The following is a 27650-nucleotide window of genomic DNA, read 5'->3' as shown; positions in this document are numbered from 1 at the left end:
GGGCTTACAGCATAAGGCAGTAATATTTAGACCATGTGCCTTACATACCCTAACCTCAGAAACTCAATGTAGTCCCTGGAGAAAAGCAGATTCCTTTTTTTTTTTTTTTTTTTTTCCTTTGGCGTGGGATGAGATGTCAGCATGGGAGCAAGGTGGTGTGAGTGTGCAATGAGAGAGTTTACTTCTGTGTATTGTTTATATAAGGCTCCTCACTTAGGACAGTACAAAAAATACCAGTTGCCAATGACGTTAAGCCTTTTGTGGAAACATACGTTAAAGTGTCTATTCTGCTTGGCTTATATATAATTCTAGATAAATGTAAACAACAGCAACAACAAACCGTTATTACTTTATGCACATATTTGTATATGCTTAATTTTCCTACTAAATTCAGGTTGTGTATGCTGTGTCGTGTTGTGATTAACTAGTAGAACTACCAGAGGAAGACATCTATTTCCTGGCAGATGCTCACTTGAGCCTGTTTGGGATATTTGTGTAGCTCTCTTATGGCATTTTAATCAGCATTGCCCAGGCAGTCTGGAGGACAAGGAATTGTTTTGAGCACCCTTTGAGCCCTGAACACAGAGTTCTCTCAGAGCTGGAGGGGACGTCTATCACATGGAAAATATGCACGGGGAAATGAGTCTCACTCTCCTCTGCTCTCATCATACTTTCAAATCCCAGTCTTCTTTGCACTCTGCCTTCATCACACGTAATTCTCTTACATTTTTATTCATGGTGTTCCTCTTCAGAATTATATTGCACTCTGCCGCTCACCTGTTGCCTGAGAGTGAAAACAGGTTTAGCTCTTGATTTGGAAGCCAGTCTACAGGACAGCATTATGAGGCTCTGTCATGGTTGGGAACAAATAGTGTTGGCAAAACGTTGTCAAATTCTGGTCTGGAGTCTGGTTTAAGGGGCTTTTCTGCAGGTTCACAGTCCAAGCGACCTCTAGATGTTGCTTGTCTTTTGCACACCTTTTGGGTTTTGCCATGGATGGATTGCGTTCAATAAAAGGCATGCATTTTGCCTCTCAAGTCACTGTCATACGGCAGAACTTTAAGTATGATCATGGGGAAGAGCAGAAGGAATTCCTCTTTTCTGTCCTACATGGGTGGACACCACTGTGCGTCAGATCCCTGGGCACTGAGAGGAATGACTCCTAATACACCAGCAGGCTACCTTGCGGAGTTGTGCAAGGCACTGGATATGCACCAAAAAAACCCTCTGGCTCCAGAACAGCACGTATTTATGGCAAACCACCTACAGAAATGCTCATTTATGATGTGGTGAATAGTTTGGTGATCTGGAGGATGTGGTTCAGTGTTGTAGAGCTAGGTATTATTATAGGGTTACTGTTTTAACTTCAGATATTATTATAAAAGGTTGATAATGGAGAGCTTTTTAACTTTTTTAAGTTTAAATTAAATAAATCTGCTGTGTGTTGTCAGCATATTCAAATCACCGAGACTCACATACCACTAGGCCCCCAAAGCACGCCCATGCAAGAGAAACCCCCAAACTCCAACTTTCCTTCGTGGGCAAGCCTAATACAAACAAAATACACGTGGTAAATATCGATTTAATCATAAAATTTATTCGGCGGGAGAGGACTTCACACATCACGACACAACACGTGGCAGCTGTCCCCACTTTATAAGAGCAGCCCCTTCCCCTCCCAAAAAGCGGCGTCCAACCGCGGTGCGCCCCAGGTCCCCCCGCCCAGGGCCTTGACTACCCGAGCCCGCCGCCGCCCCTCCCCAAATGGCGCCCACGGCCGCCCGCCCCTCGCGCACGCGCGCTGCTCCTCGTCGGGCTCGCCCAGCCAGGCCGAGGCGGCGGCGACCACGCGGGCAGGGGGGGCGGCGGGCGCGCGGCCGGCGGGGCGAGATGGCGGCGCCGGGCGAGATGGCGGCGCAGCAGGAGGTGGCGGCGCAGCTGGAGGCGCTCACCTTCGGCCCCGGAGCGGCGGCCCCGGGCCCTCCTGGCCCCAGGGAGGGCGAGGGTGGAGATGAGGCCGTGCTGCCGCTGGGCGAGGCGGCGTGCAGCTCCCGGCCGGCCGCGGCGGCGGACTCGGAGAGGTGGGTTGGGGAGCGGGGGAGCCGCGCGGCGCTGACCTGTGGCGCTTCGAGGGGCGGGAGCCGGCCCCTGGCCGTTAGTACAGCTCCAAAACAGCGTCTGCGGGGCGCAGAAATTAACGGGAACACGGGAGTTTGGGCTTGTAGAGCATCGTGGTGCGTTGGGCCGCCATCATGTTGAGTGTGGGACCTGGTGCCCCCAGGGTGCCTCTGAGCTCCTTTCTGTGACGAGGCACCTGAAAAAGTCTGAACGTGGGATTCTTCATAATGAAGGGTAACTCTGCTTAGGTATAAGCTACCTTTCAGCTTCTGAAGCCTGCACGCTTTTAATCAGCTTCAGTGAGTTTCGTGGCTACTTTTTGTTGCAGTTCCCTAATACGAGATTGCCACGTGCCTCTTCTGACCCTCAGAAGTTGATGCATAAGAAGTCTGAGGTTCTCCCCTTGAGCTTCACTAATGGTTTAATAGTGTAAAGCTAGATTGTGGAAGTAGTTGGTTTGCTCAGTTCAAGTAGTCCTAGAACATCATAAAGTACAGCAGCGAGTTTCCTGACTTGATCTTTATGTCTGTAGGGACTTCTTTATTGCTTCCAAAATCTGTTGCAGTGATTGTCATTATAAACGTTTATCTGAAAGCTTTAAACTACACCACATAGCTCACTGTTCCTCTTACACTTCATTCTTTTATTTTTCCTCTCACTACTTCATTTTCAGTAGTCTTTTTGCTATGTTGATTTTGTTCCAAGAAGTCCTTTTTCAAAGGATCTGTTCAGGAAAGTGTTACTTCTAGTTGTCTTTATTAGCAATTATTAGAAGAACTACAACGACAGATAAGTGAAAGCCATCAATGTGCTTCTTAAGAAGGTGATTTAATATTAAAATAGGTAGAAGGGAGCGTTTTTTGTTTTATTTATTCCTGCTTCTAAATCCTGCACTATTAACTGTCAGATGGGGTACTAAAACATACATGCAATCCTACAACTGTTTCAGTGTGTGTTTGTTAAAGGTTTGTAAGTAGCGTTTTCAGTCAACAGGATAGAGTGTTCTGTATATTTGTTTCTCTCTCCGACTCTTGAGGAAGGAAACTTTTTTCTAAGTGAAACGTGAACGTGAGTAATGACTGCTTTTTTACTTTGCCTTTTACTTAAAACATCAAGTGTCCTGGGCAATAAATACTTATGCCAGTGAAAACTTTTAAAAAAAAAAAAAAAAAAAGCCTTTTATTTGCAAAAACTTTATATATGTTTTTTTAATAGTGCAAGATATATCAGTTGGAATAAGTACGTATATTTTCTACTTAGCATTGTGCTAATGTTGGGATTGTGTATCAAGAGTGACAGAACTATAGTAGGCAGCTTAATACGTTACCTTTCAAAAAGTCTTGCAGGCACCCAGGTGAGCTGTTACAGTTACCATTTGTTCTGAAATGCTGAAGCATTTCTTTTCTCAGGTTTTAGTGATCTTGTCCAGTGAGTTGTTGGATCAGGAAGGATTGACGTTATTATTAAACATCTCAGAAAAGTGCCTTCTGTCCAAGGGTAGTTGAGTAATGCATGATTTCGGTGTCTTTTTTTAACTTTCATGTATGAGTCCATATTTTAACTCCCATACTTGTTTCGTTTAGTGACACAGATTCAGACAGTTCAACTACATCCTCTTCCTCTTCGTGTTCTTCATCAACAGTGTCTGATGAAGATGATCATCCAAATGAGAAGGATAACAGAAGACATTGTGTTAAAACAAAAGACGAGTTGCCCCTAGATGTAAGTAAAAAGTGGTATCTTTCAAAATCTCTTCAAGTAGCCTGTCTTTAAATAATTGAATTTGATATGCTTTCAAGTTGCAAAAAAAAATAAACCCGACCCAGTGACCTTTACACTAGCTTTACACTAGCTTTACACTAGCTAGCAGTGTTTCTAAATTTGTGTATATTGGCTCTGATCCTATGTTATGTAATCTGGAAAAGATTTGGCCTCTGTTTGTTGAGAAATGAAGGTAAGGTGAAGTTTTGATGAGACACAGAATAAGATTATTCTGTTGGAGTGAGTCTTCTGCTGGTAGCTGTTCTGTTTCTGGAGATGAATTTGTAGAAATACATTTAACTGCTGAAGTTTGGACACTTTTTCCGAATTCAGATGATGTTGAAGGTAACTTACACTAGTTGCACATAGGTTTCATTCCATATAGTTAAAATAACAGCACTGTAACTTATGGAGAAATACTAGTTGGAGTACATTGGACGTGACTAATGAGTTTGTTCAAGTTCAAATACAAGCGATAAAATTGCTATCAAAGGCAAAGTTTAAAATTCTGTGTATTCTCTGTGTGGTACTCATTTATGTAGCTGAAGTTTTGCGCTTCTGTCAAAGCTTCTCTCTGATTATCCTCCACCAAATAGAACTTTCATTTAAAGATAATACCTTGACATCCTTCATATTGGTCTGAAGTCAAGGCAATAAATGGTCTGTTTTGTGGTTACTGATTATCTAATTGTATGTTGAAAGTGATTTATTATTTAGTTAAGGAGACAAATATGAAGAAATGAAAACATCTATCAGTTGCTGGCTTTATCCACTTGAATAAAATTAGTGTCTACTTCAGTTGCAATGGAAATACACAGAGTACTGTCTTAATTGAAAAGATGTCTTAAAAAGTGACATTCCCCCAGGATGAGTTCATTTAGAATTATTCTGAAAGATGAATCAAACTAGATTTCTAATGAAATCTTCAAAATGCTAGGAGGTTTTTCTGACTGTCAAGTTTATGTAGCAACAAATTGGTGAATGTATGACGATTATATTCTGAACGTTGATTTTGTGTTTTCAGGAACTGCCTCCAGTTGAAGACTTATCTTTAATTCTACCTGATAATATTGAACTGAAGCTCTTTGGGACAGTTTCCAGTATCATTGAGCAGCTAGGTAGGCAAGATGCATTTACTTTTTACTTAAAATTATGTGTTGATCTTCACATTAGTTGTGTATTTAATTGTTCCTCCAAAGTTTCAGTACTGCAGCATTCTGTTCCATAGCGCTGTTAAACATTTCTGTTGATTCCATTGCACTTGTTCAGAGAAGGGGGGGGGCAGTAGGTTACCACGTGAGAACTGATCTAATAGACAAACTACTACTAAATGAGTATTGTTTGCATATGCTTTCGTGGGACTTCAATGTTCTAACTTTTGTAAGAAGCCTCTTCTCACCTTGTGTTATGGCCTTTGCATTAATCCTGGCAACAATAAGATTGAGCATGTGCAGTTTTTTGATATCCAAAGATTTTAAATGCTACATATGAATTACATCTGAAGATAGAGGAGGTGTGTAAGTGAAAGCACACTGTACAATGCAGTTCCAAGTGCTTGTTTGCAACGCAGCATCTGTTGGATAATTGGTATTTTGAGTAAGTTCATCATTTTGGCCCCCCGCAGTTCATCCCATTTCTGGCACCTTGACCAAATGCAGGCTGCCATCGTCAGCAGTCATAGGACAGCATGACTAATGTGATTTATAGATGCTGGAGGGTAAGCTTAATAAGATTGAGACACATAATAGATGTAGGCTTGGCTGTAGGCAGTATGCGTTTAGGGATCTTTTCAGCTCTACCTGGCACGTCAGTTTTTGGTATGTGAAATAAGTTTTGCAGAAGCTGGTATTAATGAAACTTCCATAGTGCATTTGTATTTAAGCATATTTGAAGTGCTCCATGCTGCTTGAACTGCTTTTAAAGCAATTTTCCTAGGAGAATTGGAGATTTGAAATTAGTATATTTATGTTGAATGGGGAAAAAAAAAAGAATGAAGCATATAGCTTTTGCTATTAAAATTTTTATATTGTAAAAACAAACAAAAAAACCTCCAGGGGATACAAGCTATTCATCCACAATTTTGTTGTTGCTGTTGCTTTAGAGTTCATCTCAATCTTTGACCAGAAGCTGTCTTGAAAGAATTGAAGGTAGTTGTCTGGCCATTGAAGGTAGTTGTCTGGCCTATTTTACTCATCTTTTCTCACGTACTTATAATGATGAGGGCTGTTATCAGCTGAAACAATAGTTTGAAAAGAAGTTGAAAGTTAAATATTCAAGAGAGAGATTACAGCTATTCCTACCTTAGGTTTAGAGTGTGAATGCTTAAATGAAGTTACTTTTAAAGACTTCGGTTTTGAAAATTGTCCTCGTTTTTCAATTGTTACTGGTGAATAGAACCTCTAGACATCCTGTCTGTATACTGACAGGTGACAACTTGAATCTGCATTCTGCTTTGTGTAACTGAAAAGTGTGCTGCTGATTTTATGCTGGTTGGTGAAAATTAGAAAACACAACAGTAAACAAGTATGAAGTAAAGATCAAAGTGTGTAGTAAAACCCCAATATATGTTAATTCCTGCTTTTTCTGCCTTGCTTTGTGGCTTCCTCCATCTGCATGTTTTCTTTTCAGTTCTTCTGGAAACAGGTGTCTGAGAGGCCTCAATTTCAATTGATTTATGGCTGTATCAGGGGTTCTGTCAATTAACTTCGGATTGTTTTTGATTTTTGAGCTAAATAGAAACCCGTGTATACCAAATTTGTATCAGGTACACATGTGTTGAAGACTTGGAAATTGCAAAACTATTAACACGGTAATCAGTATCCTGAACTTCTTCTGCCCCTTTCATTATACTTGAAAAATTTCTACAGAAAACGGTAGAGATTTCTGATAAAATCTGCAATGTCTGTATGCAGATGTCTGTAAGTAGGCATGCTGTGAGGTCAAGTTAGGGGTAGAAAAACATAGATTAATGCGTGCTTCACAGTAGTAAGGGGAATGGTAGTTATTTTAGTGAACATAAACTTCTGTTAAGTGTGTCAACGTTTAACAGAACTTCTGCTGTGTTTTGCTTCAAGGTGCTTAACAGAAAAATTCATCTCTGGGTTATAGCCTGGAGAGTTAAACAGCTTTGGTGTGTATATATAGCAAACCTGCCTTAGGATTGCATTCTGTGGTCCTGGAAGAGTTGAAGCTTAAGGATTTTGGTGGGCTAGGGTAGGGGGGGGCTACAGGTCAAATCAGTTGTAGGTTGAAATCTCGTAATGTTTCTCCCTGCTTTTTTTGGAGCTTATGAATGGAGCTAGAATGCCTTCCTTGGCATACTTGAAGACTGGGATCTGTAAGTGGTCAATTTGAGTTGAGAACTTTGTGAGTGTGTGTTGGCCTTTTTTTTTTTTTTATATAGGATATATTTCTCATGAGGATTAAACAACATACTGGGCTTCTTTCACCCTACATTTTATCATATAGGTAGACACAAAACAGTGATTTCCTTATGTCACAAAATTCAGTAAACTGTTAAGTCTGTAGCATTGTCACAGGCTTGTTTGGCATATCACGCTTGCAGATCGAAATAGCAGCAGAGCCTTAGGAGGTTTTGCTTGAGGAGGTGTTTGCTTTAAGTTCTGTTACATAAGTTTAGAAGATTTTTGTTAGTTTTTGGAGGAGTCTGAAAGTGATGTTAAGTGCTTGAATATTTGATGATTGAGGAATTGAAAATAGTTAATTTAGCATTATTTTTTAAAGGTGGAGAAGATCACCTTCAGAATCAGAAGTTTTGAGTATGATGCTCCTAGACTGCTGATAGCTTTAAGTGTAGTTACTACTGAATGTAAAGGAAGACAATATTTCTGTTTTCTTAAGCAAAAAAGAAAAATGAGAGTGAAGCATTCTAAAGACTCCAGTAAAGAGTAAGCTATTTTTCCTTGAATCTGGAAAACCTAAAAATAAAGTTGATTCATAGGCTGTATATCATCAAATTGTGTATTTAACACAGGAAAAGCATACTTCTCTGTCCCTTTCTAAGTACGTAAGTCTCCTAAGCATTTCATCTTTTAAGGTGCTAGAATGACTTGATCAGTTTGACCACTCATACCATCGTTAATCATGAATTAGGCCCAAATGTAGGATGAGACTACTGTATGACACTGAAGTGCAAAAATATTTCAAATTGCGTATCTGTATACAGAACTGATAAATGACGCTCCTGGTTACTGCTGTGATTGCACTGCTTGGCATCATTTTTAACTTACTAGGGGAAATTAATAGCTATTTCTATTCTTTTTTTTTTCTGGTGGATTATTTTTTTGGAATACTAAGGCAGAACATGCACATGCATCTATACTCACATGCCAAAAAATTGCAACCTCCCCCACAAATTATTGTTGCTGTTAAGAAACAGCCTGAGGAAATGCAATAGGTAATTCACATATATGTATCTGAGACTTCTGTTTTGCATCTAATGTGATCGTCTTTCTTTCTCTAGCTCTGGAGAAAACTAGTTCTATAAACCAGTGTAAATCTTCTCACTCAGATCACTGGAGAAGGTTTTAAATCATTGTAAGAAATTTTGTATGTGCACAATAATTTTGGGGTGAAGCTGATGTTTAGTTTATTAATAATTGAGATATTTTTCTTGTATTTCCCTGCAATTAAGTACATACTGCTCCTGAAATGTAAAATTCTAATTGCTTTTTTTTTTCCATTGTAGTAATAATTGAATCTGTGAGAGGCCTACCTCCAATAAATGAGGAAAGTGTAATTTTTAAAGAAGATCGGGAAGCTGCAGGAAAGGTGTGTGTGTAAAGCGTAAAAACCTGTTATTCTAATATTAAATTCAAAGTATTTTATTTTGCATCAAATAGTATTTGAGTCAACTGAAAGACAGCATTTGCTTTATGCATAGTTTTTCTTTGAACTTTTGATTTATTATTTTTTTTAGTCATCTGATTTTTTTAATCTTAAAAATTTCAAGCCTGGAACTCATTGCATCCACATAGAATGACAATGTGTGGTCTGTTACCTGGTTCTGTCATTTGATATGACTGCTTATGGAAATAGAGGTTGCTTTAATAATAATGTTTGCTCTTTTATTGCCGGGATTTGTGGCAAAAATTAGAGAAATTAAAATTGGCTTTCCAGGAAAACACAGGAATAGTATGTGTACTCCGGTGGTACAGGTTTAGGCTAGTGTGTGCTTTAAGAAGAATGTTTCCTGATAGGGGTATTACATTGAATTCTGTATATGCTATGGAGAAAGAAAGCCATCACCTAGAGGTGTCACTACCAGAATATTTATCTGTACTAGATGTGAGTGGAACACTGGAAAACATCAAATTGCAGGTGTACCATACATCTCAGAATTCTCTGTTCTCCATTGAAAAGACATGGAAACTAACATAAAGGCATCTCATAGAGATGGAATTCAGGAGTAAGCAGTCAGGAGATTGTTCAGGTGTTGATTTACTCAGATTTGAAAGCATAATCAAGAGAGGAACAGAAGTCTGACAAAAGGAAAGAGCAGTTGGGTGGGTGAAGGCAGTATTAGCATGTGAAAATACACTGTCAAATGAATGTAGTAATAAAGGTAAAACATGAGAATCACTTGATTTGATGCTGCAATTTGAAAACACATCAAGTTGATTAACATAATGCAGGTTATGTTAAAGCTTCACAGTTGTTTGTGATTAAATTAGTTAACTAATCTTGATGGTGTATTTTAAAATGATTTTTTGTCTGTTTCAGATATTTGAGATATTTGGTCCTGTTATGCATCCCTTCTATGTGTTACGATTTAACAGCCCAGAGCATATCAAAGAGAAAAGTATTAATGTGCAAGATAACATGTATTTTGCTCCATCGGTGCAAGACTTCACCCAGTATATATTTGCAGAGAAACTGAGACAGTAAGTAGCACATCTTCTGTAGTCTGGTTATAACTTTTTTTAATGTAGCTGAAAATGCTGAATCGAAATTTAGCCTTGAGCACTTCTTCGCAGTATCAGCCTGCCTGAGGAAAGTATGATGTATGAATAGGGTTTGTTGCCATCTCAAAGATGAGTGCTCAAAGCTAAGGACTAAGAAACAGGGCATGGTAACTGTTGGCTAAACATTAATTTTCTAATAATGAAATGTCTGAGATAACTGTAGGTTTAAAGAAGTTCCGTCACATGTGACTAAGTCCCTATTTGTTAGGATTAGTTCTCATTTGACTCACTATCACAGAGAAAAATTGTAACATTTGGTGTCTGTATAAATTACAACTTCAGTCAGTATTCTTACTGATTTTTTTTTATTGACCAACGATATAGCAAGGCCTGCAAGTTTTTTTCTTTGAAAGCAGCAGGTATTTTTAAAAAATATATACACCACTTTCAGCAGAGACCTTTAAAATAGATGGAAGAAGCAGTAGGGTGAGAAAGCTGTTTTTCTGCATCCAGCTGGTCTTCGATAATTTGCAAGTGAACTTTGTTGCTTAGCGCAGTAATTGCACAGACTTAATCTGCTTACTGCATCAATAACTGTAGGCCAAACTCAGCATCTGAGATGTGAAATGTTTTATAATTTGTTGCATGCTATGCAAGTAGTTTTGGGAGCTACTTGTTTTATTTCAGTAATACTTAACTACTGTGGTACGAAATTGAACACTAGGTAAGATGTTCAACACTTCCACGTCTTATCACTGCAGTTGAGCAGCATGTCAGACCTTGCTCCTTGCCTTGCATTAAAATGATGCATGTGAACAAGTCCAGTCCAAAGTAACCAGAATTTGAGAATGGTGGTCCTGTTTCAGTTTTATTTCACTGGAACTTTTATTTTTGAGGTACTTTGTCAGTGAAGGTTCATAAGTTTTTGTGACACCATTGGTACTGTCTGTTGAAGCTACCTTCTCACAAAGCAGGTAGGATAGATAGGTCCTGCCAGTGGAAACGGATGAACAACTTCCATGTCTTATCTCTGCTGTAACATCTGTATAAAGAAACCAAGATGGCATGGACAATAGAAGAATTCATCTTCATTCTGTGGTTTATGGTAGGGCTTTTGGACTGTGGATTACAGATTTGATGACGAGTGATTTTGTTCCCTGCTCTTGATTAGATTACTTCGCTCTGCAGATTGGTCTGTGAAGTGTTGTCAGCTTAAAAGTTGTAAAAAAAAAAAAAAAAAAAAAAAAAACGCTACTCAGAACTGTAGTGGTGCTTTGAAATGGAAAGCAATCAGAATTAAGATCTAAAAAAACTTAAGTTTGAAGCTTTTTAAAAATCTGCTTGCATTGTGCAAAATTGCAGTGGTATGAACAGGCCTTATGCGTTAAAGGAGAAGATAATGGAAGTATCAGTATTTAGTAGATAATGCCAAGTTTCTTGAATGCAAAATGACTTAATAAAAGTAATGTGTGGATTTTTGCCTGCATTGACTGAAACACAATAATTCTAAAGAAGCTCATGTATCTTCATTGTTCCTATGAGTCACCTTTTTGTTAGACTTTGATGTTTTACAGTACCTGAATTCAGAAATCTAAGAATTAGTGTCTTGCTCTTTGCAGAAGATTAAGTATCTCAAAGCATGGAAAATGTTCTGTTGTGCTGGAATGGTGAAGGTTGCCTTGGCAGAGTGAGATAAACTGCTTTAAGATTAGGAAAACCTAAGATGAATTTTGCAGTTAGTAGTACTACGTATTGCCTAGTGACCACAGGTTTGTTTATGCTCTGGTATTTCTGGAGGGAGTTTATTACCCTGAAACAAGAAGGTGAGAGGAAGAAACAATGAACTTTGTTCGTAATAAATATTCTTCCTTTCTTCATTGCCTTGTTAGTGTTTTCTGTAGCCTAGAAATTAATGGGTTGCATTCTGAAGTGTTTTCCTGATAATCATGGTGGTGTTGTCTTTAAGGTTTTCTAACCATACATAAAGATTGATCTTCAGTTTTATGGGTAGGGATTGAGGCACAAAGCACTTCGAGATGAGTTGCCTGTATTCTCTTGGGATGTCTTTCAGGTCTGTTTAAGTCCAGGCAGCATGGAGTTGGTCATGTACATCATTGTTGCTGTTGTAGCTTGATTTTTGTTGACTTGCTGACTACATAACACTCGGTTATTAGAGCATTGTTTGTAGGTATTTCATATAGAACACTTTTCTAAACTTACATGGCTCCATTTTACAAGTATGCATTTTAGCATTTTGTTTAGTTTGCATAAGTAAAGATTGTCTTGAAATTACAGACCAAAATATATTAAATTTTCAAGAAGCATATTTGACAGACTTCTAATTTAAACTTGTTCCAGAGTTGCTACTGATCAATGAAATTGCTTGATTTTTTTTAATGGAGTTCTTGAAGTGGTGAGAGAAATAAATGGCACCAATTCAGAATTCTTTTGGGGCAAGAACATTTTTTGTGAGTTGTTTTTACTTCTTCACATGTCTTTTCTCTTAAATTTTAATTTTATATTTACAACCATCTATTAACTGATTATCTAGTTAATGCTATCTTAATAGAATTGTAAGCCAAGCCTAGGGTTTCGATTCTGAAGTTGCTTTGCGATAGATGGACTTGAAGCCCATGTCCTCCTAGACAAATTCTTTGCTCTTTTCAACTGGAGATGTGTTCTGAAAACAGAAGAAGGGTATAAGGGAAGAATAAGAAATTTTATGACTGTAGTTATCATAAGAAATTTCTGATGACCTATCCCAATTATTTCAAGCAATTTAGGTTTAAAAGGACGTGTTGGGAGGATACTGGTCACAGCTTAATATTAGCTGTCTGAAGTGTTTTGTCTACTCAAAGGAGGAAAGTGTTTTCAAGTGGCCTGTCTGGTGAAGCCCTAAGTTGACACATACATTACTGTTTGTTTAGAAATAACGTGGAAAAAACAAATGCTTCTTTAAAAACAGGCTACTCCTGGTATACAAGATAAGTCTGGAAGAAAGTATTACCCTAGTTGCTACACTACAGTTCTCATACAAATTATTTTTTAACCTGAAATATGTTACTACACCATGACTGAAACATGAGATGTTTCATAGCCTTCTTGTAACTTCTTACTTCTTGATTGTTTAACTTTCTATGTTTTTTCCTTTTAGGGAGAAGGGATCAGATGCATCTTGGAAGAATGACCAAGAACCGCCACCTGAAGTAAGTATATATAGTTTGTTCTATTGTTTTTGAAAATGTATATAGAAAACATTCTGTGCAGTGTGATTAATTAGCAATTTATTTGTTTTTATGCAGACAAGAGTTTGATACAACTTTTGTTGTAAAGAGCATCTGCTTTTCTTGGAGAGGCCTACCAGTCAGTAGGAGATTAAGTTACCTTTTTTACTTGCTTTTTGCAGTTCGGAATGTATGTAACTTTATTTTCAGTTTTTCCAGTTCTTCAAGAACATGTTTGGAAACCTGAATGATCAACTTTCAGTAGCAGAAACTATTACCTTGCCAGATAGTTTTGCTTCTGCTAGGGTGTTCTTGTCTTTGGTGTGCTTTCACAGTAGCTTTGCCTTTCACCATACCATAACCAATCCTTTGTATTTAAAGGTCTCCTAGTATTCTACAAGATTGGATGTTAGTCTGTAAATGTGACACCTGTTCTGTTGCATTCTTTGAATGGCTCCTTGTTAAGGTTTCCCTACTGTTTCCTATTAAAATGCCAGTGTAACAAGGGGAGATGAGCTTTTTCCATACAAAAGCAGTCATATATGACGATACAGAAACAAGAGCTCTTCACAACCATCAGTTGTATTGTAGGATCTCTAATGACTTTTTCAGTGACCAGCCTTTCTTTCTAGTGCTCTTTAACACCAATTTAACTGACTTTTTGTTATTTTTCATGATTATTTGCCTCTTTATTAACAGCCACAAATGGTGGTTTTATTGATGTGACATCATGAGACTGATTTTTCTGGCTTAAAGCTCCCACTTTTCCATGCAATTTCTACTTTAAGCCTAACTTACACAAAATAGCTCAAAGTCCTAGAAGCCTTGAATAGTGTCCTAAAATGATCTAAAATTAACTGCTTTTTCTGAATTTTATGAAAGTTTGACAGGCTAGCGTAGTTTCACAGAACATGATTCCAAATATAAACTGTAGGTAGGAAAGGGCTTTTAGTTGTTTGAGTGGGTTTCTGTGTTTTGTTGTTCTAAGCAATACTGCATTAACATGTCTTATCCTGGTTCATTGTTCTGGCTTGAAGGAGAAATGTAATGTGAGCTTTTGTAAGGTTTGAAGATAGGTCCTGTAATGATGTATCATTTTGTCAATCCAGAATGTTGCTTTATTTAGTATGGGGTATGGTGGATTTCAAAATACTTTTTCTTCCCACAAACTGAATTAAGTTGAGCAGTGTGAACTTCTCTCAAAGAATGCTCATTTAACATTTCTGAATGTAGGTTTCTTTCCTTTCTTGGCAAGACATCTCACCAAGAATTATCATTTGAGAATTAGAAGTGTTGCACAGATTAAGACTGTAGATATGTGACTGACAGAGCATTGAAAGACTGTATGCTTTTGGCTAAGCCTAGCTGGTGGTGATGTAAAATGTGCTCATAGGTTAATGGTAAGTTCTTAATTTCATAGCTGTATTTTAAAGCTATTCAGGAGTTAAGCATGTAAATGCTTAATTTGAATTTGTGACTGTCTAAGTAACTTTAAAGTCTGGCTGTGTATAGTGAAGCAGTCAAGTCTTTAGCAGATACAGGTTCACTGCTTTTTCCAAAGTTGATAATTATTTACGAAAAGGTTTTTTTCAAAGATGATCTGGTGTTTTGGAGTATTAGAACCTGAAAGTACTGAGGGAACTTTGCTGTACTTCACGATAGGAAGAAAGGAAGGAGATTTGAAAGAAATCATTGCTGGCAAGGATGGGCAACCTAGTTGGGTTTTGTGACACCTTTCTGACTTAGCAATGTGCATGCTTACTGTTTTGTAGAAAACAATACACAACAGCTTGTAATCCTTAATTAGGCTCATCTTTGGATAGTTCTGTAGTTACACATTACCCTGGGATAACCAGGCTGTGACAGCTGATGAGCTGGTAGAAAGTATCTTCTACTTTGAAGGCAATAACTGTTGACAGGGGTGCAGATTTAATTTTATGCTACTGATGCTTGAAATTGTCTCATAGAGCCAGGCTCCTTCAGAGCCCTCAGCTGGCAGTTGATTCCATAGCTTGTCTGGCAAGCTCCCCCAGTGAACTGCGTGGAGTTTTGGAGTCAGTTCTTCTGATGCTATGAAGTTCTATTTTTCCATGAACCTTAACTTGATCCTGGCTAGGTCTTTCATGCTTCCTACCTTTTTTAAGGTATGGGGTAAGTGTTACTTTTGCCACAGGCTTGTAATTAGCCTACTTTAGCTGTAGACTCAGCAGTACAGTTTCTCTAGGCCTTGTCTTTGGGGTCATAGGATGACAATGCATGGTCTTTTGGTGCAAGGCCAGCAGGAGGAGATAACTGCGACTTCTCTGAGGTAGCTTTTGTGGAGTGTAACATGAAAATGAGGTGGCAGCAGAAGGTACCTGTTGTTTGTTACTTCTGTTCTGCTTGAGGATGATGTATTTAGTCCTTAGAAAAATGCAGAAGCTAGCAAGAGATTTTACTTCATAGTATGTAGTACTGTTGTATTCCTTGTGGCTTTTTGGAGTGTAAGAATATAATCCAGTTATGCAGAAGAAGTAATTGTATTCAGAATTAACATTTAGGTTGCTTTTTTTCCTAGCAGCGTATCTGTGCTGGGTTTCTTAGATGTGTGCTCGGAAGGTTTTTGCTGTTCCCTGATGTATTGCTTCATTTTGGAACTGGGGGTGAGGGGCACAACCGCTACCTACCCCCTTAGTCACACAAGGGAGCGGTCTTTTGAGGAACTAGTTATGCTAACAGATTTCTTTGTTGCTGTTAATAACCCGTCCTTGTTCTGCGTGTAAGCTAGGGTTCTAAAGGTAGCAAAACCTTGCCTAATAGGAACAAAATGTTGAAGTGGCATCAAGTCCATTGTAAATTACAACATTCTTCAAAACTGAAAATTCCTTTGAAATAACATTGCTATTGAAAGCTTAACAGATAAGAACAATATTATTAGAATCTCACTAGTCTAAAATTGTCGGTACATTTTAATTTTCTGTGGTATGTTTAATGTAGTTAAATTTAACTGCTCGGTTCAGTGTTGGTCATGAAAATCTTAGATTATTAAAATAACCCATATATTAATTTACCTAGTCTGTACTTTAAATAACATGTAACCCCTTGCAAGATTTTTGTTGGTAATTACTAGCCAGCTTCCTCAGTTTCACTCAGCTACTGCTATATTACTCTTTTCCTCTTAATTTTGGTGAGAACTAGGTGAATTGTCTGTATTGGGTTGGATTGGGAAGAGTGAGATAGAATCCTTGGTAGACTTGTGTTGAATTGCATGCAAGTTCTGAAAATCTTCACTGCAGTTTTTAGCAGTAAGCTGTGAAAGGTATTCATGAAAAAGGATGTGTGCTTAAATCTGTTGCGTGTCATACAGTAGTTTTTTTTCTTACTAACTTCAAGGCAAAAATATGTTCAGTGCTTGAATGTTGCTGTTTTTAGGAAAATTGGAAAGAAAAACTGAGAATTGTCCAATTGTTTTCTGAGAAATTTGTGGAGTGTTAAGGTTCTGATTGTTGAGAAGCCAGCTGAACATATGATGGCTCTTAAAAAATCAAAACAGGAAAGTGCAGCTTCAGTATTTTTCAAAGCTGACTGCAGGATGCAATGTTTTCTAAATACTGATTTACTGCTAGAACTGAAGTTCTTTGTACATTTTTTTTAATATTTTAATGGCTTTTTTGTCCTCTTTTTTTTAACCAGGCCTTGGACTACAGTGATGATGAAAAGGAGAGAGAAGCAAAACAAAGGAAAAAGAAGGCTCAAAATCAAGGAAGGAAGAAATTCAGATCAGAAACAAATACATCAGGTGAGTGAACACTGGGATAATGCTTTCATCTGTCAGATATCATTGTGCTTTTCATACAGCAGATCTTAAAAATTGTTTTCATACAGTTGATAAATGTTTGTGTACTTTCCAAAGCTGAGTGTTTGAATCTGTGACTGTTCCTTTCTTCTAAGGAAAATCAGCGTATTTTTTTCCATTAAGCTGAGAAAGAAATAGTATAGAGCAGGATAGTTGTCAGAGGAGACTCAAAGCCTCTAAGGTAGATGATGTGAGCTAATACACAGCAAGGATAGAGAGCACATGTTACCTTTCAGAATTTGGAGCTTGCTTATTGCAGAGGTAGGTCATTGTGGCCTAAGTTCAACCTATGCCATTGAATATAGGGAGAAGATAAAGCCATGTATGATTTCTGGAAAACCGTTTTTTTGAGACTCAAGGAGAGGATGCCAGTCTTCAATGCGGAACTTCTCTTCCTAAAAAGGAAGCTCTTTTTCACCTAAGGCATATTAATACCTCTCCTTAATTAACTACCTGTCTTAGCTCTCTGAGAACCCCTGCTCACCTGTCATAGTCATTAGATAAACTTGGAGTAGATTAGTGAACTGTGTCGTTTTTCATAATATACGCACTGTTCTTCGCTTCTTTTTCCTGCTGTTGACAGATCATTTGCATGTGTATGTTTGCAGCTGTGCTGTTTGCAGTAACTGAATTTTCCTATGTCTTCACTTGTGTCTCTAGTGACAAAAACGTTTTTATTGTCATTTTGGCTGAAAATTTTAAATTCAGTCTTACTTTGATATTACTGATATGCTTCTGTTACATGCTTTCTGTACTTTTTTTAAATACTGTTGACCCACCTCACCTCTGCTCTTTTTCTGCTACTGCTTGCATATCAGTTTGCTGCTTCTGTCTGCTCCATTTTTGCTGTTGCTTTTGCATTGAAAAAATCATTATTAGTCATACCATTGGACAAATCTTTCTTGGACTGACTCCTGCCATGAGTTTGCTGCCTTTTAGTACAGTTGCTAGGCATGGCACCCCCACCCACTGAACCTCTTTTCTCTTCAGCTTTAAGTCAGCAGCTGTCCTTTTAACTGTTTTCCTCTATGTAAAGTTGATCCCTTCTTTCATAGCTGACTGTTATTTTCTCTCCTGGTTTCTGCTTATCTGCACTGCATAAGGCATATTTTCCAGCATGTCCTTATTCTGCCAGCTTACTGCGGACGTGTCTTTCCTAGGGCTTGCTGAGGCTGTTACTGAACTACTGTACATAACTGAGGACAGAACAGGACGAGCTTTCTCAGTGTTTCAAGGAAGTATGAGTTATGATTTACTGAGCTTGTTATTCATAAATAACACGTTTTAAAGTTGATGTTACTTGCAGTTTACTTTTGGCTATGGAATTCAGCAGCAAGGATGGCTGTTAAGTTGGAGCACAAACTCAGTCTCAGCTGGAGTTTTATATGGTTGCATTTTCATAAAACTCCAGGTACATTAAAAATTGCTCCTTGTTATAGTCTTTAATAAGAACTAAAAGAACATGAAGTAATTTCACTAGTGCTTCCCAAAGGGCTGGATGCAGCAAAGGAATCAAAGGTCCTAATCCCCCATGAAAACAGTTAGGAATCTTGGTATTAACTGTTTTCACAGATCGGGCTTTTTACAGATGAAATTGTTTTGCAATCTAGCACCAAGGATTAGGTCCATATAACTCAAATTCAATGACTTTGTTGCGGTGTTACGTACTTACTACTTGTGTTTTTAACCCTACAATCTTTAAGAGATCATGTTTCTGTGTAAATTCTGTAGCCTTTTGAATATCTTAGCAACTTCCTGGAAATTTTTGTAATGTTGTAATGTTCTTCATGTAGTCCTTATGCAATTCTACAGAATGGATGTCATGAATACCCTTACAGTATTCATATAAACTGGTTGCACATTTATCATGAACCTTAAACGTATGCTTACACTGTGACCTGTACAGGAAAAAAATCTTTGAAAGATGAATGCTGGAAGTTAATTGGTTAAAAGTTTAGGTCTGCCTTTTCCCCCAATAGAATTGATTAACTTCATTAAATTGAAGTTGAAACAATTTGTCCTGTATCTGCTATAATACCAAAGATGTGTCTGAAAGATGTGTATCACTTTAGTGCAATCAATGCAGTGTCTAGTACATTGGCTTAAAACATGATAAATATCTGTCATATATCTGCCTAGATATGTCTTGAATAGTAAGTTGTTACTAAGATAACTTTTGACACCACATTTGCAGTAGTTATTTGAGTAGCAATTAGCTAAGTAAAATAACTTGTGTTCTGTCATACCTATAAGCACATGAATTTTAACACCACAAACTTTGGAAGACGTGAGGAAATACCCTTACATGCTTAACGTTGAGTAATTCCAGTAGTAGTTTGCAGCATAATGAAAATGTGAAAAACTAAAGATGGAATAAGGACTGCTGATCTTTGTAGTGTGTTCCTAAATCTGGTCTTACGTTGAAACTTCTAAAATACTTAGTTTGAGTGTTTGCATGGTTTGTTAATGCGAGTGAAAATGCCTAGAGGGGAAGAACGTGAAGTTTCCTTCTTAATGATTGAATTTGCAGCACTCAGGATCGTTTTCTATATTACTCCAATAAGTCAAGATCAGTTGCTAAACAGTAGATTTGCCAGTACTAGTTTGTTCTACTTGCCAGTATTGTAGAAAAGGTTACACTTCCAATTTCATTGACTTCAACTTCTGATGTACGATCTTAAAACAGACTTGACTGTATACTGTAGTAAGCTCTCTCAATACAGGCTAGGTATTTGTTTGTATTTGAAGACAGAAGTGATTCTTGAAAGGTTTGTGAGGACTAAACTTAAACTTTCCAAAATACTAAAACTTTTTTTTTGTTTTAAAGATGAGTACAAAGGAGCTCATCAGCCAGTGCAACAGCCTGCTCAAAGTTACTCAAGGGGCGGGTACCATGACAGACAGTTCTCTGGTGCTCCATTTCCTCCACCATCAGGACCTCGAGGATTTTCAAGACCTCAAATGAGACCACCACAGGCATGCTATTCAGACAACAGAATACGTTATGAGTCTCCAGTGTTCCGGCAGCCTTACAGAAGTGAAAATCCAATGATGCAGCAGTATCCCTTTCCTCCTCCAGTTTTTGGTTCCGGTAATCAAATGCATCAATGTCACCATCCACCTTCAAATCTAAACATGGCTTGGATGGGCCCAAATATGTACAACTCATCGTACCTATATTTGCTACCGCCACCTCCACCTCCTCCAAGATAGCCATCGATCTCACTTCAAGCCTTGCTAAGGTTCCATAAACGTGTGGCTGCCAAGACTGCATTCCCTTATTTTGGAGATGCTTTATTTTTTTTCTGCAAGAATAGAACAAATGCAGAGTTCAATGCTTTGTGGGATATCCACAGAAAACTTTTTCTATTTCTTTTCTGTTTCAAAAAATGTATGATTAAAATTACATTATTATATAATGGTTTATTTTTGTAATAACTACCAGCTTGGGGTGATAATAAAAACTTTTCAGAGATCAGTGTATAGTGTTTGAAGTGTTTTGTACTAAATTGAAGCTTAATAACTACTCTTTCATGGTGATAGGGGATATTCGGCATAGATGTTTTGCAGTAGTTCTTAGATGAATTGGATACTGCTATGTTGAACTGTCACTTGTTTGGATTTGTGCAAGTTTTGAAATCTCCTTACATGGAAAATAAAATTTGATACCTAATTTTTAATCCAAGCTTACCCCTGTTTATGTAAGGTATAAACTGTGATCCAACTTCTAACATTTCATTAATTTCATGTTAATTGGCAGACTAGAGCTGGATTGTCTGTTAGAATAATTGCTGCACTAGCTAGATCAGACTGGACCAACAGCTAAATTACTCTGGATTTAGTATCCTACAGTAGCTATAGAAGGACAACAGCGAAACCTATTGAACAGATGTTTTGAAATTAGTTTTAGGATGTAATTGCATGGACTGGGGAAAAGAAAAGCTGTCAATCTCTCTAGCCTGTTTTTTTTTTTTTTGGTACAAAATGCAGGTAGCACTGGATGCTGTTTGGCTGTCTTTACAGTCAAAACTGTCTCCTCTAAAACAATGAGGTTCATCAACTTTGCCAGCTCACTTCTGGGAGGGAGCAGATCAGTCAACTGAAGATAGCCTGGAACAACTTCCTGGCAGAAGGGTCCATCCAACAATTGCACTTCCATAGCCTCCAATGGAGTCTCTCTGGCTGGTTGGCTACAGTAGAAGCAGGACAGACATTAAAGTATAGTCACACCATTGATCTAATTTACAGAGTTGTGTGCTCAGTATTGCTATTCTCAAACTCACTGGCCTCATTAGTTTCTTTGGATATCTATTGAAAGACTAATTAAGCTTGCCAGGTGTTGCTTAGTATTAAGATTGATTTGTATTGGGTTTACATGGCAAGGTTTTGGTAGTGGGGGACTTCAGGGAGGGCCTCTGTGAGAAGAGTCCAGAAGCTGCCCCGTGGGGGGGGGGGGGGGAGGGTGGTCAGATGCTTCCAAAAGGACCAGCCACTGGCCACAGAGCTGACTTAGTAAGTGATGTTGTGTTTGCCTCTGTGAGAGCAGATTTAAGAAAGCGGGGGGGGGGGGGGGGGGGAACCTGCTGCACAACAGCAGCTGGGAGAAAGCGAGAAGCAGCCCTGCAGTCCCCGAGCTGAGCATAGCAGGAGGGGAGGAGGTGCTCCAGGCATGCAGCAGCAGTTCCCCTGTGGCCTGTGGAGCAGGCTGTCCCCCTGCAGCCCATGGGTCCCACATGGAGCAGATCTCCACCCTGCAGCCCCTGGAGGAGCTGCCGGTGGAGCAGGTGGATGTGGCCTGGAGGAGGCTGCAGCCCATGGAGAGCCCCTGCACTGGGGCTTTGCAAGTCTGGGTAGTCACCATGTTTTGAATACAGAAAATGTATTTCATAATTCATAGTGAATGCGTTGTGACCTGGGCTGTTCAGGGGTTCAACATGAATAGGAGTGGAAGAAAAATGCAACCGTGCCTTATCTTCCATGTGGAATAACTTAACCTGCAAATTCATTTACGTTCGTTCAACTAGCCAATGTAATCCACTATTTAGGGTGGAATACTGATTTTTTTCAAATAAGGGTATTTGTTCTGTGAATGCCAAATATGTTTATATAATATTCAATGTTTTCTCACTTTTTCATCTGAGTATTAGGATTTAGGAGGGTTTAGGTTTTATTAAATTGTTAGGTTAGAACCTTATAATAGCATTCATTCAATAAGATAGCTGGGAAGCTTAATCCCTGCAGAAGAGAACATTTTTTGTTTTGTAGCTATTCTTTCCTTGCAGAGGGGATTAAAGCAATGTTAACATCAGGAAAGTTTAAAGTCCAGAACACAGTTTTCACAGGTGCCAAAAGTAGTGAGTAGCTCAGTGATTGTTAGGTTTTGGGGCTGTGACAGGTCAGAGGCAAGTTTTAAGGAATGGTTTCTACTAGACCAGTGTTTATATTCTCTGTGACTCATGTCTGTTTTCAGATTCAGCCTGGAGAGCTGCAAGAGTCCTGCTACATCTTTAAAACATTTTTGGTTATTCCTCCATATGATTTGACGTTTCTTTGTGGGCTTCACCTTACAGTGAAGGCTTAGGGCGTGGGAGGAATGAAGAGATGGGGAGGAGAGAGAAACTAGAGGAGAAGCAGAGGTTAAGGGAGGAGATTGACTGCAGTTACTCAAAGGTTGACGTTTATTAGATACAAGTATGGAGGTGATAAACTACTGTATTATATAAATGACTGTAACTATGGTAACATGGGAAAATGGAAATTGGAATTACATACCTGACACCATTTCTCTTAAACTCATAAATAATCATCATTGGTATTTTGATGGCTTTTAAGTCCAGTTTGAACAAGAGTCAGTGGAAAGGAATCGGAGTTTTCCTGGAGGCGAACAGCCAAGGGAAAAAGGTAAGTTCCTTGAAGAAAAACGCTGACAAATACTGTGGGGTAGGGGGGAAGTTCACACTGCTGCAGGCTGCTCAGGGAAGTGGTGGAGTCAACACTCTTGGATGGATTCAGAAGTTGACACTGGTCAAGAGTCTGTGGTAGCCTCACACTGAGCAGAGAGTTGGACCAGAGGATCTTGAGACTGACCAACCTAAATTAATCTTCTTGATGCTGTCATTCTTTTGGAGTTCTCTACTCCCACTACAGACTTTGCCTATCAACACCAAAAAGCATGGACAATCCAGCCAGTTAGCAGTGTTTAGGAAGCCTGGCTTTTTATTTGTGCCCTTATGCCGTTTCATTATCATACAGATATTTGTATCTAAAGCATCCATGCTGTGCTAGAAGTTGGACTTGCTGTGGAAGGTAATAACGTACCATTTCACTTGGATGTAAGCTGATTTAAAGAATTGTTCCTTTATTAGGTGTTTGGGAACTAATGCTGATGAAAGTCTTAGTTCCTGTCATTTTCTCTGAAGGGGTAAGGCATTTTGTGTCGTGCAACTTATTTTGAGAATGGTATAACAAATAACAGTACCTAGAAACTGCTTTATTTACTTTAAACAAACAAACAAACAAAAAAAAAGACAATTATGTTTCATGTCCTCTAACAGACGGATATTTGCCAGAGGGGAGACCTTTTGAATCATGCTGGGCACTCATGGCATCACAAACATTGGTGCCACGCAGATCAAAACTAGAAATAAGCTTTTTTTTTTTTTTTTATATGCTGTATTTAGCAATTTCCAGGTTGGTTTCTATTTCTTTGCAGTTTAAAGGTATCGTCAGTTATTTTTGTCTAGTAAATTTAGTGACATACACAGTCAGACTTAAAAGTAATGAAGAGTTCCTGAATCTGCACAGAACACTTAGTAACAGAATCTGCTATAGAGTCGAGTAAAATATAGCAGACTGCTAGGGATGACATAGCAAATGAAAGCATTACTATAGGCATAGCACCAGGCACTTACAGTACAGCTTAATATTCAGGGAGGATGTATAATTTTGGAAAGACTTAATAATGCTCTCTCCTAGTCACTTAAAAGTTTATTTGACATTATTGAATGACAACACAGAGTAACGTTCATTTGCTGGTAAATGAAGTCTTTAAGTATGAAAAAGTATTATTGCTGTTTTCCTGTGAATCTGACGAAATTTTTGTAGGTAATGATTTGCCAAAAGGCTTTATTAGATTTTTCTCTATGATTTGTGGGGTCTGAAATGCATGTTAATCATGTGTAATGCCTGCCTTTTATTAGCACAGAGCCAGCGGCAGGGAGCTGTCGCATACTTTACCTTTCACCTTGGAAATAGAATTTCCTCTCTTTGGCTCTTCTCTGCCCACCTGAGGAGTAATCCAAGTACACCTTTCACAGATATAAAATAACATGGCTCTACCAAGCACTGAAACTAATGCGGCAGTGAGGATGGTTATTAAGGATCTAAATTTGCATATAGTTAGTCTCCAAGTATATTACTTGCATTGTTTTGAACTGGAAGACTTCATCTGGTAGGTGCTGTGAAAATTTAGAAATTTCTGAGGTCTAGTCTTTTGGAAGAAGTGATGCAGATAAGATTTCCTTTAAAGAAAAAATGTCACTTCCTATATTCATTTAATCATCTTTACTCATTTTTATATGCAAAATAGGTAACCTTAGGCCTGTTTTGTAAGGATTCAATGGACTTCAGGTCTGAAATAACTAATATTTTCTTCAAGACAGAACCAAAGAAAAGAGTACATTTTGGAGTTCCTGATGAAGACTGTGATTGAATGTTTGACTAAAAATAGACTTTCTACAGTATTCAGTTTCCAAATGAAAAATATAGGTAGGCTATGTGCCTTAAAGACTTGTTTAACTATCCATTGGATGGTCACACATTCAATTCCACTACACCTAGGTTGTTTTCTCTTCACAGTATGCTACTTTTTTGCTATCATTACTATTCTGGACCTGGAATTGCTCTGGCAGTGAAAGATTTTCATCTATCCAGCATAAGGTGATAAAGTGGTGATATTAGTTTGATATGGAAATAACTTCTGTACTGTAGAGAAAAATGCAGCATTGGGTAAGTTATGTAGGTCAAACTACTTACTACTCCAGTCTGGCAAGAGGAGAGTTTATTGACCTTAGCAAGAAAGGGATTAGCATAGTCCCCAAAATTGAGGTGGGCGTGACAGAGTAGAACATTCAAATCATTGATTTATCACCCTCAATCTCTTAGGCAAATCAATCATTCATTCCAATAAACAATCAGAAGGGAAAAAAAAAAAAAAAACAGTGGAAAGCTATGGTATTTTGTCAAATTCGAGGTTTCCAGGCTTTGCTTTGGTGGAAGGTGAGCTAACATAAAAACTGTGCTTTTACAGAGAAGGTTATTTTATTTGTCACAAACTAGGTCCGTGTCTCTTGTGCCCTGTTACTGGTTTTGAGATTCTGTTCAAACTGTGATTTCAGACAGAATAGATGTCTGGAAGACATTAAATATTGGATCTTGAGAGGAATTAAATTTGTTATTTCAGGCAGAACTCTGGATGAGATACTAGGTTCTTTTCCCATGCTGATGAATATAAACCAAGTAGAAACTTTTACAGACCCATCTTTGTGCATCTGTTCTACTTAATATATATATTTTCTATTATTTCTGCAGATAGCGTGGTTAGTAAAATGTAATCTTAAAGGTATACTTTGACTTCAATTTACAGGAGAATACACGTAAATTAGAACTGTGCAATGTCAATGAGAAAATAACGTTTAACTGCTGCAAAAAATATGTTTTGTCGTGTGTTGGGTACAAATAACATCCTTGTGGATTCAATAAGAAAAAAACTCTCTTCAGAGATTTAAGTATTTTTAATACCTTTTTTAAGAGTGCATTATTTTGATGAGGCTAATTCACTGTTCTAACAGGGCATTCCTTGACATTTCCTTGTCATTTATCCTATTGTGTTAAGAAAGCTGTTGAACATGAAAGGTGTGTGAGGCAAAAGACTAGAGTAGAAACTGGGTTAGTGTAGATACCTCATTGACACTCACTTTATCTCAGACCTGAGAAAAAGCAAAATAACTCAGCGTTTTTAAAGTATAAGGGATTTAGATAGATATCTTATTTAAAGGTTAATGGGATATGTGTTCAAAATCCCCTGTTTTTTTTTTTTTTATTTTTCCATAGTCCTCTATGGAAATGTTAACCTAAAATTCCTTTGAGAGAAAAGATTGTCATAATAATTTTAAATACTAGAAGAATCAAATGTTTTTCTATTTATTTTTATCATATGGATAAAATATTATTTGCTTTGAATCCTGGTGCAAGTGAGACTTGAAAATATAGGATTTTTTGACATACAGAATATTGATTTGACTTTTCAGGGATTTCCATTTTGAAAATTACAGACTAATCTGTCTTGCCTTCTTTCATCATTCAGGTGCCAGATGTACTGGTGATAACTCAGATCTTTGCATGATGTAGTTTACATATAGATTCTATATTGCCAGTGCATAGTCTTGCTTTAAAAAGTCTTGCTTTTAATGACATGTGGAAGACTTCTGGGTCTTTAACTGAAAAGCTATTTAAACACCAGTTTCTTTCTTTTTCATTCTATATATGTACAATTGTCATATATTAATATATATTAAGCATATAAATATATGCTTAATCTTGGCATTCCTGAATTTTGGATGTTTCAATGTCCAGTGATGATATTCTTAAAGGTAGATTTTTTTTTTTCATAAATTGTGCTTAAAACCAAGTAAACCTAAAAGTAAATCTATTACATCTCCTGAGGCACAGAGAGACTTGTCAGTAAGAACTCTAACCTGTTCCTGGAGCTTAAGAAAATTCTCTTTCATCAGACATCTAAGGAGTTTTGAGTGAAATTTTGTAGCACTGATGTGGGTTACTGAACTTTGGAACATGGTAGTTTTGGAAACTTCAGTGTTAAATGCTTACTTATAGAGATGCTGGTGCCTTAGTTTCAGACTGTTCAATTTAGCAGCCATAGCTGGAAAACATGCTTCAATTATCTGTCAGATTTTTAGGTCTATTCACATTTTTTTTTTTTTATTTTAATCTTTAAAGACAAAAACCTGCAAAGGGGCTGAGTTCCTACAGGTGGCTAATCACTAATCCAGTTAATTTGTGATGTTCTGCTTCAGTCACTGCGTAGAGAATGTGAGTGAGTAAACAAAGACTAATGACTGACTCTGAGCCAGCTATAATGTAATAAAAGAGGAGACAAAGAAAATCGTTGAAGCTATGCTTTATGTCTTGCGTAGCTTCTAATCCTTAGAAGTAACCTTGGGAAGCACATTGCCTTTTTATCAATGAAGATTTTTTTTTTTTTTTTTTGATAGGCTTGGTCTTAAGTATCATTTCATGTTTTGTTTCTGGTAAACAATTTTAGTATCAATTTGAAGAAATGTGGATAGGTATATATAACAATTATCTATAATATATCCACTTTAAAAGATAAATGTACGGTACTATATATACGGTAATACGGTAATAAACTATAAACTATAAACTATATATACGGTAATACGGTAATAAACGGTACGTGTACATGTACCAAGATTTGTTAGTTTTTGTGAACTAATATAAATTAGCCTGTTTTAGGCTATTATTCAGCAGCAGACAGAAAATTGTGAATCACTGAATTAGCACTGCTTAACCAGGTACTGCAAGGCTGCCGAGTCAGCTCACTGAGCGTGTACTTGCCCTTATTTCTTTGCGCTGTGTAGAGTACAATCTTAAATTATCCTGCCCCATGATACAGGGAAAATTCTGCTTTTGGGAGAATCAGCTAGCATTCCCTGCTTTCTCCTTGTCTGCTGGGACAGCTGTGCCGTA

General features: G+C 37.8%; 1 protein-coding gene across 1 annotated transcript; it reads left to right on the top strand.

Annotated features, from left to right (window-relative positions):
• Window positions 1–1733: 1733 nt before the first annotated feature.
• On the top strand, window positions 1734–20340 carry NAF1 (nuclear assembly factor 1 ribonucleoprotein). The gene is given in 9 exon segments (XM_068681122.1): window positions 1734–2081; window positions 3702–3840; window positions 4904–4997; window positions 8588–8670; window positions 9622–9782; window positions 12958–13009; window positions 16700–16805; window positions 19690–20068; window positions 20070–20340. Coding segments are annotated over 9 exon segments (1365 nt in total). The 5' UTR covers window positions 1734–1764; the 3' UTR covers window positions 20104–20340.
• Window positions 20341–27650: the final 7310 nt, after the last annotated feature.

The sequence above is a fragment of the Anas acuta genome, chromosome 4 (assembly GCF_963932015.1).
Source record: "Anas acuta chromosome 4, bAnaAcu1.1, whole genome shotgun sequence".
NCBI classification, from domain to species: Eukaryota; Metazoa; Chordata; class Aves; order Anseriformes; family Anatidae; genus Anas; species Anas acuta.
This window is presented reverse-complemented; position numbering and strand designations above follow the sequence as displayed.